Source organism: Octodon degus, unplaced genomic scaffold (genome assembly GCF_000260255.1).
Source record: "Octodon degus isolate 3935 unplaced genomic scaffold, OctDeg1.0 scaffold00323, whole genome shotgun sequence".
NCBI classification, from domain to species: domain Eukaryota; kingdom Metazoa; phylum Chordata; class Mammalia; order Rodentia; family Octodontidae; genus Octodon; species Octodon degus.
In genome coordinates this window covers 176,776-191,423 of record NW_004524899.1, presented here as the reverse complement: position 1 = coordinate 191,423, position 14,648 = coordinate 176,776, and the positions used below count along the sequence as shown (strand labels likewise).

At 36.9% G+C, this 14,648-nt stretch overlaps 1 protein-coding gene across 1 annotated transcript in view; it reads right to left on the bottom strand.

Annotated features, from left to right (window-relative positions):
• Positions 1–264: 264 nt before the first annotated feature.
• The window catches only part of Rundc3b (RUN domain containing 3B), a gene marked incomplete at its 5' end in the record, with an annotated part of 188,377 nt that continues 173,993 nt past the window's right edge, over positions 265–14,648 (bottom strand). Inside the window, one exon of the mRNA XM_004647763.2 lies at positions 265–2,691. Coding sequence (XP_004647820.1) covers positions 2,546–2,691 — 146 coding nt within the window. The remainder of the gene's footprint in view (positions 2,692–14,648) is intronic.

The following is a 14,648-nucleotide window of genomic DNA, read 5'->3' as shown; positions in this document are numbered from 1 at the left end:
ATCAATAACCTAGTATGTTCCTCTTGTTTCATTTGAAGTCAATTTTTGTGTAAGGAGAGAGGAGAATAATGAAAAGTGCTAAGACCAATTTGATGAGACCACTGTCATACTGGCTGTCCTTGACTGGAATGTTGTGTAGTACATTAATGTATTTGTAAAAATAAAGAACATTCAAGTTGAAATAAGGATTTATCTAAAGCTTTCTGTTACTTTCTTAGATGTGAACATTTACCACATGAGTTAAAATGAAAGTTCATTGTACAGTTTCAATCAGGTAACTTTTGGTCAAAGAAAAAAGACCATTACTTGGTACAAAATCTTTAATATACATGCAACAAGTATAGTACATCAAGGCAACAAAGTACACATGGAAATACCGACATTTTCAGCATTCTTTTGAGGGGTTGTAAACATAAAAACTACCACCTAAAATTAAAGATTGAGACATACATTGTTTCTTCATGCAAACATTTACGAACTACTTAAAACTAGTGTGAAATGAACTGTGTAGAAATCTGAAGTTCACAACAGCAGCTGTATTTTATAGTGGGATCTCCAAGAAAGGAGACAAAGTCCTGATCTTGAGATGTCATGTTTAACTGCGCTTAGCAGCACATTAAGAAGCACAAGGTACTGTTTCCATTAGATAAATTTGAAAAACTACGGGGTAGTAATCTTGAATTTCCTTATACATCATAAAAATGTATGGAAACGTGACAGTTTTGTTTAGTTACTGAAGGGAATATCAGCTGAGTAACGATCACGGGTGATAAATCATTTTAATGTCCTCAGAGATTTTGGTAAAGCAGCAGTCGTGCTCAAGGCCAGCCTAAAATTCCCCAAGTTCCCTTCTTTATCCATTTTCTCATTCCATCCTCCCAGGGTTTCTACCATCTTCATTTGATAGCTTCCTTCCACCTCTCACAGCGATTAAAAACTGCTTTGGGTACCTCATTCTTAATATGGTATACAGAACTGAGAATATATTAAAATTAAAGGTGCCATTTCTCAGGAATATTACATTTGTACAAGTGTTAAAGCCTTTAAAAGTTCTGAGAATGCTGTGGCATAGCTAAGATAAGGGCTGTCAGTCCTCCTTTGTCACTAAATGACATTGGACTGTCTCGTGTAAGACTGTCCTTCCAATTTTATATTCTGGGTTATGAGACTAATCTCTACTGGAGAGAATCATCACACCTACATTTCTAAAACAAAGAATGAATGTGCTAAATTCAGCTCTTACAAAAAACTGTTTTAGAAGGAACATTCTTCATGTATGTCAAAGCCACTATATTTGAATGCAGTGTTTTATTAATAAACAAAAATACCATATGAAGTTCCCAGTAAGTATTGTGGCCTCATCATATAAATAACATATAAAATTTCTTTGGCACAACTAACCATATTTTCTTCATACTACTATAGAAAATATACTTCATTTATTTTCATTTTCAATATGGTGGAATTTTTAGGGACAAATGTAAGTTTCAAAAATTGCAAAAAGATTTACGATATGGATTATAAAAAAAAAAAAACTACCTGAAGAAATGTAGGGATTTTTAAACATTAACATCAGTTTTTAAATGACTTCATGGCATAGTGATAGAGGCTGTAAAACACACGTCATGATTCACTGTTGCACACAAGGGAGAAAAGTCAGCACTGTTGATCAGATGTTTGTTGTTAGGTATAGTTGTTCCCTAGACATTTTGTTCAACAGCTTCACCAATTCTTCACTGAACTTGAAATCTTTCTGATATAACCCCCTTTCAACGTTCATTATTCTCTATTTGGAAATGTTGCTAACTTTTCAGGCATTGCTAATCATTTTAAAATTGATTAAAGAAAATCTTGAGAAAACAAAGACACATATATAAAATACTTTCCCTATCACCTTACAAATAAGTAACTGCCTAAAAAGGCACATTCCTACAAAATTTATAAAATGTTAAGTGGAATGTTGGTACGAAGTAATAAGAGCTAAAGAACTACTGAGCTTCTGGAAGCCGAGCTCAGTGGTCGGGTGCTTGCCTTGCATGCACAAGGCCGTGGGTTTAAGGAAAGCAAAGTGCCACTGTGGAATCACAACTCAGAACCTTTCCTGATATGGAAGTACAGCATCTGAACATTAGAATTTAGGAAATAAATAAAAGTAAAATTAAGTAGTTGCCTTCTTTAGGAATATCAAATCATCAAAGAAGGAAAAAGCAGTAGCTTAAGTTTCTGGAATAAACATATCAAAAAAAATCAGTTGAATAATATTGTACAATTTGCAGTGAACTTTTAATTTGGAGAATCTCTGAAAGTTTTAAAAGCCTATACAATTTAAAACCTCAATGAGAAATACAAGTTTTTTAAAGTGACAAATGGCAGGACTACTATGTTCTTTCCTTATAAGTTTACATCGAGTACTGAATTCCCTAAGCAATAGGATTCCACACATGTACCAGAACAATGCTGTGTAAAATTTGAAATATCTCCCCTGCAGTCAAACTTAAATAAATTAAACATTTCCACTATTGAAACTTCTGGCTTTTCCAGTTTTTCAGGATGGAGTTAGGCCTGGACTTGTTATCTCTGTTGTTGGACTTGGAAGATAGTCATTTGATTTTAGGCTTGTTAGAGATTTGTAGCTTGCCACTGATGTTAGTGACCCACAGAGACCAAGTAACGAAGGGGTATCTTCTTTACCTGAAAATAAGGATAAAAGAATTAATGGCCATTAGTTTAGCTTACATTAGACTTATAGATGTCAAAGTTTAAAGACAAAATGGTGCAGAGCAAAATTAAGTGTACCTTTTTTTGAGAATATGTTCATGTTCATTGGTTGGTAAAGTATAAAGTCCAAGCTAAGTACTGTAACAGCAACAGCAGTCAGGTCAGAGAAACACAGGGAATCCATATGTAGGTTATGTGATGGTTTAGGAACAGACTGATCTGGTCAGACTGAACTTCCCAACTATTAAGTTGGGAAGGGCTTAATTTTAGGGGACTTTACTCATGTATTGATTTATTCAGTATCTTTTATGCACCAGGAACTTGTAAGTGCTGGACTTCAATAGAAGGATAGGTACAAAGGCTGTTGAGGTAAAACAAGGTCTTTCCAGAGCTAAATTTCAACCCAAACCATATATGTACTATCTTTAAGTGGCTGGCTTTTGACTATAAAATTAAACATTTATAATTAGCAAGTTTCCAGTTGGTAAAAACTCAGGCTTTACTCATGCAGTTATAGAACTATAAACTCAACTAGACATTAAATGTTTTGGAATACTATGTATAACTTCAAATAGTCCCACAGAAGGGTTCTTACAGTCTATTATATTTACCCCACCACATGGTCAGATCACCGGTGTGGTAACTGCAGGGACTGTGTATCTTTTATTAGATTATAAACTCTTTGAGAATGGACTCGGACTTTGTATGTTTATTATTATATTCCCAGGGCCTAGCAAATAGTTGATGCTCATTAAATAAAAATGAAGGATGATTCATAGGAATCGTGGTAGGACTCAGGGTAGACCTATGTCCACTATAGCTGTGTGACCTTGGTCAAGGCATCAGCTCTGCGCTTTCCTTTGTAAAATGGCAACATATACAAAAGGATGACTGGCTATGCTAACAACAGAATTCAGGAAATAGAACAGTGGTAGGAAAAGATATGGATGTGTAATTATTACACTCATTTGAAATATCATAGGCAGCACTGGAATAAAAGATGTAATATTGTAAGTACCTCCTTCATGTGTAAGCCTAAACACTTCTTTCAGGCCAAAATTAGCTCTGTTGCTAAACAGCAGCAATCAATTTGGATAGTCTTCCCAAATCTGTAGTTCATTATTGACCCTTTAAAAGTGATTTACATACATACATACATATCTCATGTAATTTAGTATTTCAACAATTTCACATGTACAATCCAGTGCCATTAATTACATTCATATTATTGTGCAACCATAACTATGTCTGAAATTTTTCGTCTCCCTAAAATACTTTTCTCAAAATACTGTTCCCATAAAGCCTTAATGTCTGTTGTACATTTTAAAGCTTTCTGACACTACTGTATAATTAAGGACATTGTGTCTGTAACCTTTGAGAAACAAAAGAGATAATTTGCAATTACAATTTGTGTTTCCCTTTCACAGACAGTAATTTACACCATACAGTGTGTGTGTGTGTTTCAGCATATAATACAGAACAGCACACCAGACAGATGATGAAACCTATCCAGTCAGTCTTCAGTTAAACGTTCCTATTAAGTAACAGGAAAACTTGCCCAGCAAATTTGCCTTATAAAGCATTAACTTTTGACTGAAATTCAGTGTTTTAAATTCTTGCCCAAAGGGAAACAGACCACCAGTTTTGGCCAAAGCCTTTTGTATTTGCTCCTGCATGGAAGTGAAGAAGCCCAAATTTTCTCAGACATTTGCAAATAAAAACATATAAACTGAGTAGTGAAACCAGAGTAATAATATCTTTTTTTCTTAGAGTTTTGCTATGTAGCCCAGGCTGACCCTGAACTCATGATCTTCCTGCCTAATATTATTTAGTCTAGTAAACAAAAAGGCTAACCATGGTATCTTAAAATTTCAAACTTATCTTCATTTTGCAACTATCCAATATAAGCTGGGCATAGTGGTTCACTCCTATAATCCCAGCACTCAGGGTGGCTGAGACAGGAGGATCTCAGGTTTGAGACAGTGAATGAACTAGTGAGACCCAGTCTCAAAATAAAAATTAGAAAAGGAATAGGAATATAGCCCAATATAAAGATTCTGAGCACAATTCCCAGTACTGCAAAAGCAAAAAGCAGAAGAACTGCCCACAGCCCAGAAAAGGTTCTTCCTGTGATGCAAATGCTAATAATTATTCCCAACATCGTCTTGGATAACAGCAGTTAGTGTTTAGTAATAATGAACTATAGTCAGCCCCCATGTTAAGGCTTTATAAGAATCACCTCAGTTAATTCTTCATACTCTCTTAACTAAGACCCGTGAGTGTCTCCAGTCTAGGACAGGAGGATAAATGGGGAAGAAAACCACCACAATTCATTAATGATTGAAATGAAATTCTCCAAATTCAGAGACTGTATTCTTGGTCATACTTTGTACAGAAGAGAAGCACTAAAGTCTTTTACATATGGGAATTGCTAGTTTAGTTTAGTTTTTTTTTTTTTTTTTTTTTTATTTGTAGGTTCTACAAAACATGATTTAGAAAAAAAACGAATAGTGGAACAACAAAGCAATCTGTGGCAGGTGTCTGAACCAGGTTAGAGATAAAATGAAGAAAAGAAATAGAAATCTCTAGAGACAAATGGGTTGTGCTCTTTGATAGCTAATGTTAGATGGGAGGAGCCAAGAATGACTCAGTTGTGTTCAGCCCTGGTGGTGAAAGCCTCAGCCCGACACCTGGAAGCACAGCAGAGGGCAAGGCTTTGGGGCACAGGCGAGGCAGTGAGTGTGCACCTAGTTTTTAGGAAAATCTGAAGATTCCCTACTGTCAATCAAAAACCTCTAAATAAAGTTTTACAGTCAGCTGTTGTGTAAGGACCATGTCCTCTATGGTGATCAGCGTCAGCGCAAAGGAGCAGTACACACTTCCTGCAGTAAACTTTGAAACCACTTGAAAGAACGCGTGTCCTGACTGACTGAAGGGCTCGTGGTGCAGCCGTTTCTGCACGCTCTATGTGCCAGGTACTCGTGTGTGTCATTTCAATCAGGGTTTGTACAGCACCGGAGCTACCAGTGCCGAGTAAATACTTCTTAAAGTGCCTAAAAAAACATTATGGTGGGACCTAAGATGAAGTTATTTACCAAAAAAACACCAAAACAGACAGCTAGAGTTAAGTATCGTGTTACTGAAGTAAATGTATGTCATTAGATTAAATACTGCAACTCATGTTTTCGATGAAATAACAGTGCCTGTAAAAATATAAAAGGAAAGAAAAGGCTCTCTAAACAGGAAAATACCTGCAAGTAGATGCAGCTTTGTGACACATGCAGAAGGAGTGCTTGTCATATACCCAGCATGTAGCTGAGGTGGAGAAAGCACCAGAAGGAAGGAAAGAAGATCTGAGGCAGAGCTATAGCTCGGTGGTTGAGTACTTGCTTGCCTAATGTGTGGTCCTGGGTCCACAGCATTGCAAAAGAGAAAAACTGGCACAACAAAATAGCAGATGTAACTGGCTGGTGTGTCATATACAGTTTCTGTTGAGATGTCAGATGCTAATGTGTCACAAAACTCCTGCTGACACAAGTATTGGGCATTGGATCTATGGCCTTCCACTGAGCTCTTTCCCCAGTCCTTTCTCTTGGCTGGCTTGCCCCTTTCTCCCAACCTCTCTTCCTCATGGCCTCCCTTCTTCCTGTCCTTCCTTGCTTTCTTTCAATACAGAATCTTGCTAAATCATTAACTTGCTCAGTGTAGGCTCAAACTTGCCATCCTCCTGCCTCAGCCTCCCAAAGGGCTGGATTATAGGCCACAGCAACCTTTTGCTTTTTGAGCAAAGATGCTTAATGTCTAAAAGTATTTGATTTAGTTGAGAGGAAAAGTGAAACTAAGGTCAAAAGACAGTGCACAAAATACAGAACGTTTGTTTGAAGGAAATTCCTACAGCAGAGTATTGGTTGAGAAAATGGCTCATTATGGGCAAAGAGAACAATACTGAGAGGAAAGACACAGCCATTGACAATTTTGATCTGAAAAAGGACTCAGCAGATGGATGTAGGAATGTACATCAGCAATCCCAGCAACTCGGAAGACTGAGGAAAGAGGACAAGTTAGATCTATCAGCCTGGCAGGTGAGTGAGATCCTGTCTCAAAACAAAACAAAATAAAACAAGAAGAGGAGTAATGGGGATGTAACTCGGCAGTACACCATCCCTGGATTCTGCCCTCAGCACCACACTCACATAACTGAGAAGAGAGGCATTTTGAACATGAAGGCATTCAGGGAACACCTTCAGCAATCAATTCACCTTCCCCTCATTTTATAAATACAGAGGATCTCTCTCATATATAGGCATGTACCACAAAATATAATTCTTTAATCTATGCTATAAGTCCAAAAGAAACTATGAGTGGAAGCTGGGTGTGGAGGTTTGAGTCTGTAATCCAAGTACTTGGTAGGCTGAGGCAGGAAGATCACCATGAGTTTGAGGCCAGCCTGGGTTACAGAGTGAGTTTAAAGCCTGCCTGAACTACATAGTGATATTCTACCTCAATAATAACAACAACAACAACAAAAAAGACATGAATGATCTGAAAATAAAATTAAACTATTCCATTTACAATAGCATCTCAAAAGTTAATATAGCTAGGAATACACTTAACCAAAGAAAGGCAAGACTTATATATTTTCTGAAAATCACAAAATATTATTGAAAGTAACAAGAAAATAGGAATAAGTGAAAAAGTTGTATCTTTCTATGGTTTGGAAGACAATATTATTAAGATGGCACACTTCCCCTAGAGACAGAGTTAATGAAATATCTACTGAAATTTTCTGCCCTTTTCCAGAAAACATAAGTTCGTTCTAATTCATGTGGAAGTTCAAAGGACCCCAAGTAGCCAAAACACTCTTGTAAAGACACAAAATTGTAGGATTCACAATCCTGATTTCAAAATATATTACAGTGCTGAAGTAAAGTAAACAGTGCAATGCAGACGCCAACAGATAACGCCAGTGAGATAGGACTGCATACCAGGGAGAAGTTACACATGAATGGGCAACAGATTTCAACAAGAATTCCAAGACCACTGGAAAGTAAAGGAAATAATAGTTTTGCTTTAATAAAAAATGATGTAGGCTTTTGGAGCCATTGCAACTTGTATACTTGCTATTGTAGTTTTCCTAAGATGGATAGCTATTGCAGTTCCAGTAGTTAAGCACAGACAGTGAATGTCTGAGGTTGAACATGACCTTGTGTTTTATTTGTGTTCACCAATAGGATGCCTTCTTTGTTTGTAAAAAGGATTTACTAGTTAATTCTAAACTATCCGCTTTTTTTTAATTCTAAAAATTTTAATCATCATAGCTTTATTTTACTATCATTTAGTGTTTTAAGTCCTATCAAGAAAACAGTGTTACTGCTCAGTGCCCAAATAAGATATGCTTACATGGATATTTCTATTGTCTTCGTTTCAGTTAAGCCAAATTCTCATCCTTAAAACTTTAGTAAACTGACAAGGAATTGAAGGTAACACTTTACTTGATTTTCAAATAAAACATTGTAACATTGGATAAGACAGGATTTGAGTTAAGCTCACATACTCATTTATAATAGTCATCTTATTAAAAGCAATAATCTGTAATACTTGTATTTGCCATTAGACAAGGTACTCAACAATTGAAGTTTTTTAAAGGATTAAATGTCCCATTTCTTAAAGTTTTTAAAAACTTATTTTGGAAACAAAAGTAACCTATTAGATTGACTTTTGCCTAAGTCACTTGAGAGGCACAGAGAATACAGCAGTAGGAGAATCCTAGCTCCCAAGCGGGGAAGAGTAGAAAGCAGCTATATTTTTTCTGACAGTATTGACTCTAGACAGAAATGGTTTCTTTATTTCCAAATTACAGAATGGGGAACTACATCTCCTTTGTTGTACTGTTGTCTGTAGGCATTTTTATATCATACCCAGCTTACTTTCCTTAATCACTGATTCAGGTTTAAATATTTTGCCAAGGAGATAGCTCAGCTGGCAAGCACAAGGTCCTGAGTTTGATCCCTGGTACAAATTTTAAAAAAAGAAAAGAAAAAGAAAAATCTGTTTATGAAAGCCACCTTGTATTTAGGTAACATCTTAAAGTAGAGGTTTGAAGTTATAGCCACATTTTCTTCAAGAAAAAGCCTGATGGAAAACAAAGATGTGACTTTAATCCCATTTCACATAGAAAATAATGCTTTTCCTTTTGAGCTGCCATTGCTCTCAAACTTCTTACAGTTGTGTTCACGTTAGGAACACAACTATGTTCCACAGAGAGCAGGACAATCCGCAACCTTGGGCCTGAGAGAAAGTGGGACTATACTATGACAACCATACGAAGGTAAATAAATACCTGGCTGATTAGCATTTCCATTCTTGCCAGGGGCTTGAAATTTATAATACAGAAGTACTTTGAGGATGTAGATAGAATTAAAAAGGTAAAGCACATGTTGCCACAACCAAGAAAATATTTTAAAGATTGGGTTTTCTTACCTATAGAGATCTGGAAATAATTTAATGTAAAAAGTAATTCTGTGTTCATGCTTATTAGTTCAAATGAGTGGCTGGAGAATGGGTCCTCCTTATTTTCATGATGACCCAATTTCTACTTACTTGATTCTCTAATGAAATCATAAATATGTTAACAATTTATGAATTATCACAGTAAGTTGAACTAGAAACTGCCCATTTTCTGTTGTATCATCAAATAGGAAACACTGGTAGCATGAAAAATCATTTAAAAATGGTTTAGACATTATTAGATTACTTTTAACATTCTGAATTTAAATTTATAGACAAAAATATAGAGGTGAACTCATTCATTACTATTTTTTAAAGCTTTACATTTTTAAACTGTGATTTTCTCCTAAATATACATACTGTATTTTTTAAAAACCTGCTATGCTACAGCTTGTGGCTCTGAAGATACACCCATAAAGCCAGTATAGCAGCAGGGTTATTGAAGCAACTTCCCTAGAAGTTGCTTCACATGTGTAAATTGATATTTGATTGTATTTTTAGAATACAAGGGTTTTTTGGGGGTTGTTTTTTTTTTTTTTTTTGTGTGTGTGTGTGTGTGTGGAACCAGGGATTGAACTCAGGCCCTTGCAAAATTTTTTGTTTTAAACTATATTTTCGGGTGTTTCACAAAAAAGCTTCTCAAATAGAATAAATATCCCAGAAAAACTGCATTTGTGTCAGTTAACTTGACACACAACTGCACAAATGTACAGTGTACACTATTGATTTTGCATTAACTTGTATGCACAACCCTTCGCATCTGTGTTCACAAATACATACTTTTGCAAATCACTTTTATTTATAAGTAACAGTAATTCAAATTAAGGATTCAAAGAAACTTGTAGTTGTAGTCCAGAGTTTTCAATTGGCCCATAATACAGTGTATGGAAGTATTTCATATAATGTATGAAAAACAGTTTTGTATATTTGTTTGTTACTAACTCAGATCATTAAAAGGAAAAGCTTTTTAAAACCCAAAACAAATGATGTAAGGACAACAGGATATCCACATGCAAATAATGAAGGTGAACCATCTGTCCATACCATAGACAAAACGGTTCAAACACCTAAGTATGAAAATCAGAGCTATAAAACTTAGAAGGAAACGAAGAAATTGATCTGCATGACACTTGAAATAGGCATCCTTTCTTAGATGTGACATCAAAAACATAAACAAGCACAAGGAAACCTAGGTAAACAGGTAGTCATCAAAATTAAAAACTAATCTAAGCATTGAGGGAGGCTGAGATAGGAGGATCCCAAATTTAAAATCCACCTGGGCAACTTGGACTTTGTGTCAAATTAAAAGTGAAAAGAGCTGGGACTTAGCTCGGTGGTTGAGCATCCAGTCACTCAATCATCAATAAAAAAGACAAAGCAATACAATTTAAAAATGGTCAATGCTTTGAGCGAATGTTTTTCCAAAGAGGATGTACCAATGGCCAATAAACACATAAAAGTGCTCAAAATTATTAAATAGAGAAATCTAAATGAAAACCACAAGGAGATACACTCCTTAGGATGGCTATAATGAAAGACAAACAGTAAGCTACTAGTAGTGAACTTTAGTAAGAATGCAGAGAAACTGAAATCATTATATGCTGGTGATTATAAAATCATATTTTATAATCACATTATAAAATTGTGTAGTCACTATTGGAACAGGTTTGACAGCTTTTCAAATGATCACACACAAGATCTAGTCAATTGCATTCCTGGATTTATATTCACAAAAAACAAAAATACATGTTCACTCAAAGCTTACACATGAATCTTCATAGTAGCATTATTCATAATGGCCCAAAGGTAAAAGCAACCCCAATATCCAACTGATAAATATAAAAATTATGGTACACTCATATAATGGAATTTTTGGGGCCATAAAAAGGAATGAAAAACTAGTATAAATTAAACATGGATCAATGTTTTATTTATTTTTAATTTTTTTTTTTTTTTGTATTTTAGTACAGGGTCTACAGGGTCTCACTACATAGACTGGACTCGTAGATTCTCCTGTTTTCAGCCTCCTAAGTGCTGGGATCACAGGCGCATGCCACCAGGCCCAGTCTCAATCACTGTCTCAGCGCACCCCCCAGGGGGCGGGGCCGGCACAGCACCCTGAGGATTGAACCCCTGCCAATGTGCTCCGCCTAGGCAGGTGCTTTAGTCTGCTGAGCTATCTGGCTGGCCCTAAACATGGGTCAATCTTGAAAACACGCTAAGGAACAGATGGTTATATGATTCTATTATATGAAAGCAAAGAAGCAAGTCCAGAGATGCTGGGGTAGGGGTGAGAGCCAGTGGGGCCTGAGCACCAACCAGTCTAAGGTGGCTTTTGGTGATGACAAGGTCAGGAAGTTGTTGTACAAATTGTGAGCACTCTAATCATTACTGACTGGTATACTTTTGAATAATTTTATATTATGTGAATTCATTTACTTATGTATGAATGTTTTGTTGAGACAAGGTCTCACTACCTAGTTCAGGCTGGTCCTAACTCACTAGGTATCCCAGGATGGCCTCAAACTCACAGCTATCCTCTTGCCTCAGTCTCCCATGGGATTACAGGCATGTGCCACCATGCCCAGCCAGTGACTTATATTTAAATAATTATTTAACTTCAAAAATTCTATAATCATATAATCATTCTATAATCATATTCTAAGATATGGAAATACCGTATATCCAAATTTAATTGTTAGCATTTTGTTTTTCTTTACTTTTAGCGGTAAATTATATTTTAAAATGTATTTAAAATTCAGGGAATCTTAGATTTGATGGATCATAGTACCAAACTACCTAATTCATACAAGGAGCTTAATAAATATTTCTTTAAAAAATGACAATTCTGGGGGCTGGGGAGATGGCTCAGTGGAATAAGTGCTTCCCTGGCAAGCGCAAGGGCCTGAGTTCAATCCCCGGTTCCGCCAAAAAAAAAATAAAAATAAAAAATCTCAAAAAGAGCCAAAAATGACAATTCTTCATGTTTTTCTAGCATGAAGAATTGTCTAGCAATGATTATAGTGTATTTTAACTTTTGAAATATTCTTTCAATAATTAGTAGAAATGTAGAGTTAATTTAATCATCTTACATCTTGGTCTTCTAGTTTTGTTTTTTAAAAACTTTTTAATTTTTTTTTTTAAAGAGAAATTTAATTTTCTTCCTGACTTCAGAAGGTTCAGTGCATGGTCAGCTGGCTCCAAAGTAGGAAACTGTAGCAGAGCACAGCTGCTCTTTTTGTGGGCCTGGGAAGCAGACCACGGGGAAAGACTGCCCGCAGAACACAGCCTCCGAAGCTGCCACCAGTGACCCACTGCTCCTACTGCCCACCTCCTAACAGCATCAGTTTTAAGCATCAATAAATTAAACAACTGATAAACATAGCATCTGCATAATCCCATTGTGTCTTGATAGGTCGGCATGGTGGTCTGAGTGCCTGCCTGGCAAGCGCAAGGACCGGGGTTTGATCCCCAGTACTGCCTGTTGTGCGTGCCGCCCACCGGGATGGTGGCACACACCTATAATCCCTATGCTGGGGAGGCTGAGACAGCAGGATCACTATGAGCACTAACGACATAGCGAGACCCTATACCAAATAAAAAAATATATCTTAAACAGTCTTCTAATTCTGCCAGGCTAACAAGGTTAGCACCTGGTCCTCCTTGGCTTTCCTAGCTCCAGCTAGCTTCTGTTCACGGCTGTCTCATTCCTGTATTGCCGTTTCCCTTGTCCTGGAATCTGTGCAGCAAGGCAGCTGGTGAACTAGCATCCTCACTGGTAGACATGGCTGTGCGAGAGGAGGAAAGCGGCTGCCTGTGGAGCGCTCTTGAAACTTCCACCACAGCGGAGCCGCGAAAGGGTGTACCCAAGACAGCCATTTTAAAGAGGGAGGAAAAGTGAAAATAAAGAGATAAATATGTAAAATAAAAAGAGGGAAGATTTATTTGGGCTGACAGTTGTAGAGGTGTCAGGCCATGGCCAGTTTTACATTTTGCTACTGGGCTGAACCCAGAGGGCCCAAGTCACAGCAGAGAGCGAGTAGTGGAACACGGCTGCTACACTCATCATGGCCGGGAAAAGGCTGGATGGAAGAGGAGGAAGGAAAGGCAGGCTGCCCTTCCCCCTTCCGCTGCACTCCCATGACCAGGAGACACTTCTCCTAGGCTCTACCACCTCGCACTATGCCAAGCTGGGAGCTGAGCCTTTAGCATGTCAGCCTTTGGGGAACACTCTCTAGCCAAGCTACAGAGACCACTTTGTTGACAGTCAGAATCTGTTTTTTTTTTCTGTAGAAACAGACTATCAACTTGCAATAATGCTGTTTGTTCACTTTGCTGAATATTTTATATTCATCTGATTATTTTTTGTTACTTAGGAACCTTGATCGTTGTACACCTCCCTAGTCTCTATAATTACATTTTTAACATTAGGAAACATTCTCTTTATTTATATTACACAATGATTTTCGATCAATATATTCAGTTGATATTCAACTGATATATTCACTGTTTCCTTCTTGATCCAAAAGAAAAAATTTCTAACGACTCTTTTAAAAATAACTGTTGGAAAAAATTTTTTCTGGCTTTTACAGCATTTATTACTTAGAATTTTAAATAAATTACTTATTAATCATTTTGATTGATAAGCCATATAATACAAAGCTATTGAATTTTCAAACCATACTCATCAAAAGCAAATTATAGATGCTGACAGAATCCTAACATTTATTGAGTGATACGCTACTTAGTTTTGTTTCTTTTAAAGAAGATCCATTCATGATGCTTGTAAAAGACATGTACATTCTAGAGAATTTAATCAACATAGCAAAGCACATAAGAAATGTTAAATATATCATCTAGCATACATACAGTAACAAAAGTAGCAGGGCTGGGGAGATAGCTCAGTAGAATAAGCGCCTGCCTGGCAAGCACAAGGGCCTGAGTTCAATCCCCGGCTCCACAAAAAAAAAAAAAAAAAAAAAGTAGAAATTATACTATAAAAGTAGGTTTTCAACAGACATTTAGATATTTTTTGATCTGGAATTCAATTTTTAAAAAAAGCATAATAAGGGTCGGCCAGATAGCTCAGTAGATTAAAGCTCCTGCTTAGGCAGATACAGGGACCAGAGTTTGATTCTCCAGCCATGCTGGCCCTGCCCCTGAGGTGCGCTGAGACAGCAATTGAGACTGGGTGTGGTGGTGTGGGCCTGTAATCCCAGTGCTTGTGAGGCTGTAAACAGGAGGATCAGTATGAGCCCAATCTGTGTAGTGAGACCCTGTAATAAATACATTAAAAAAAAGCATAATATGGGGCTGATGAGATGGCTCAATGGTCTAAAGCGCCTACTTAGAACAAGCTTAGCAAAGCACAGGGACCGCGTTCAATCCCCCAGCACCACATGCCAGCCAGCCCTGCCCCCTGG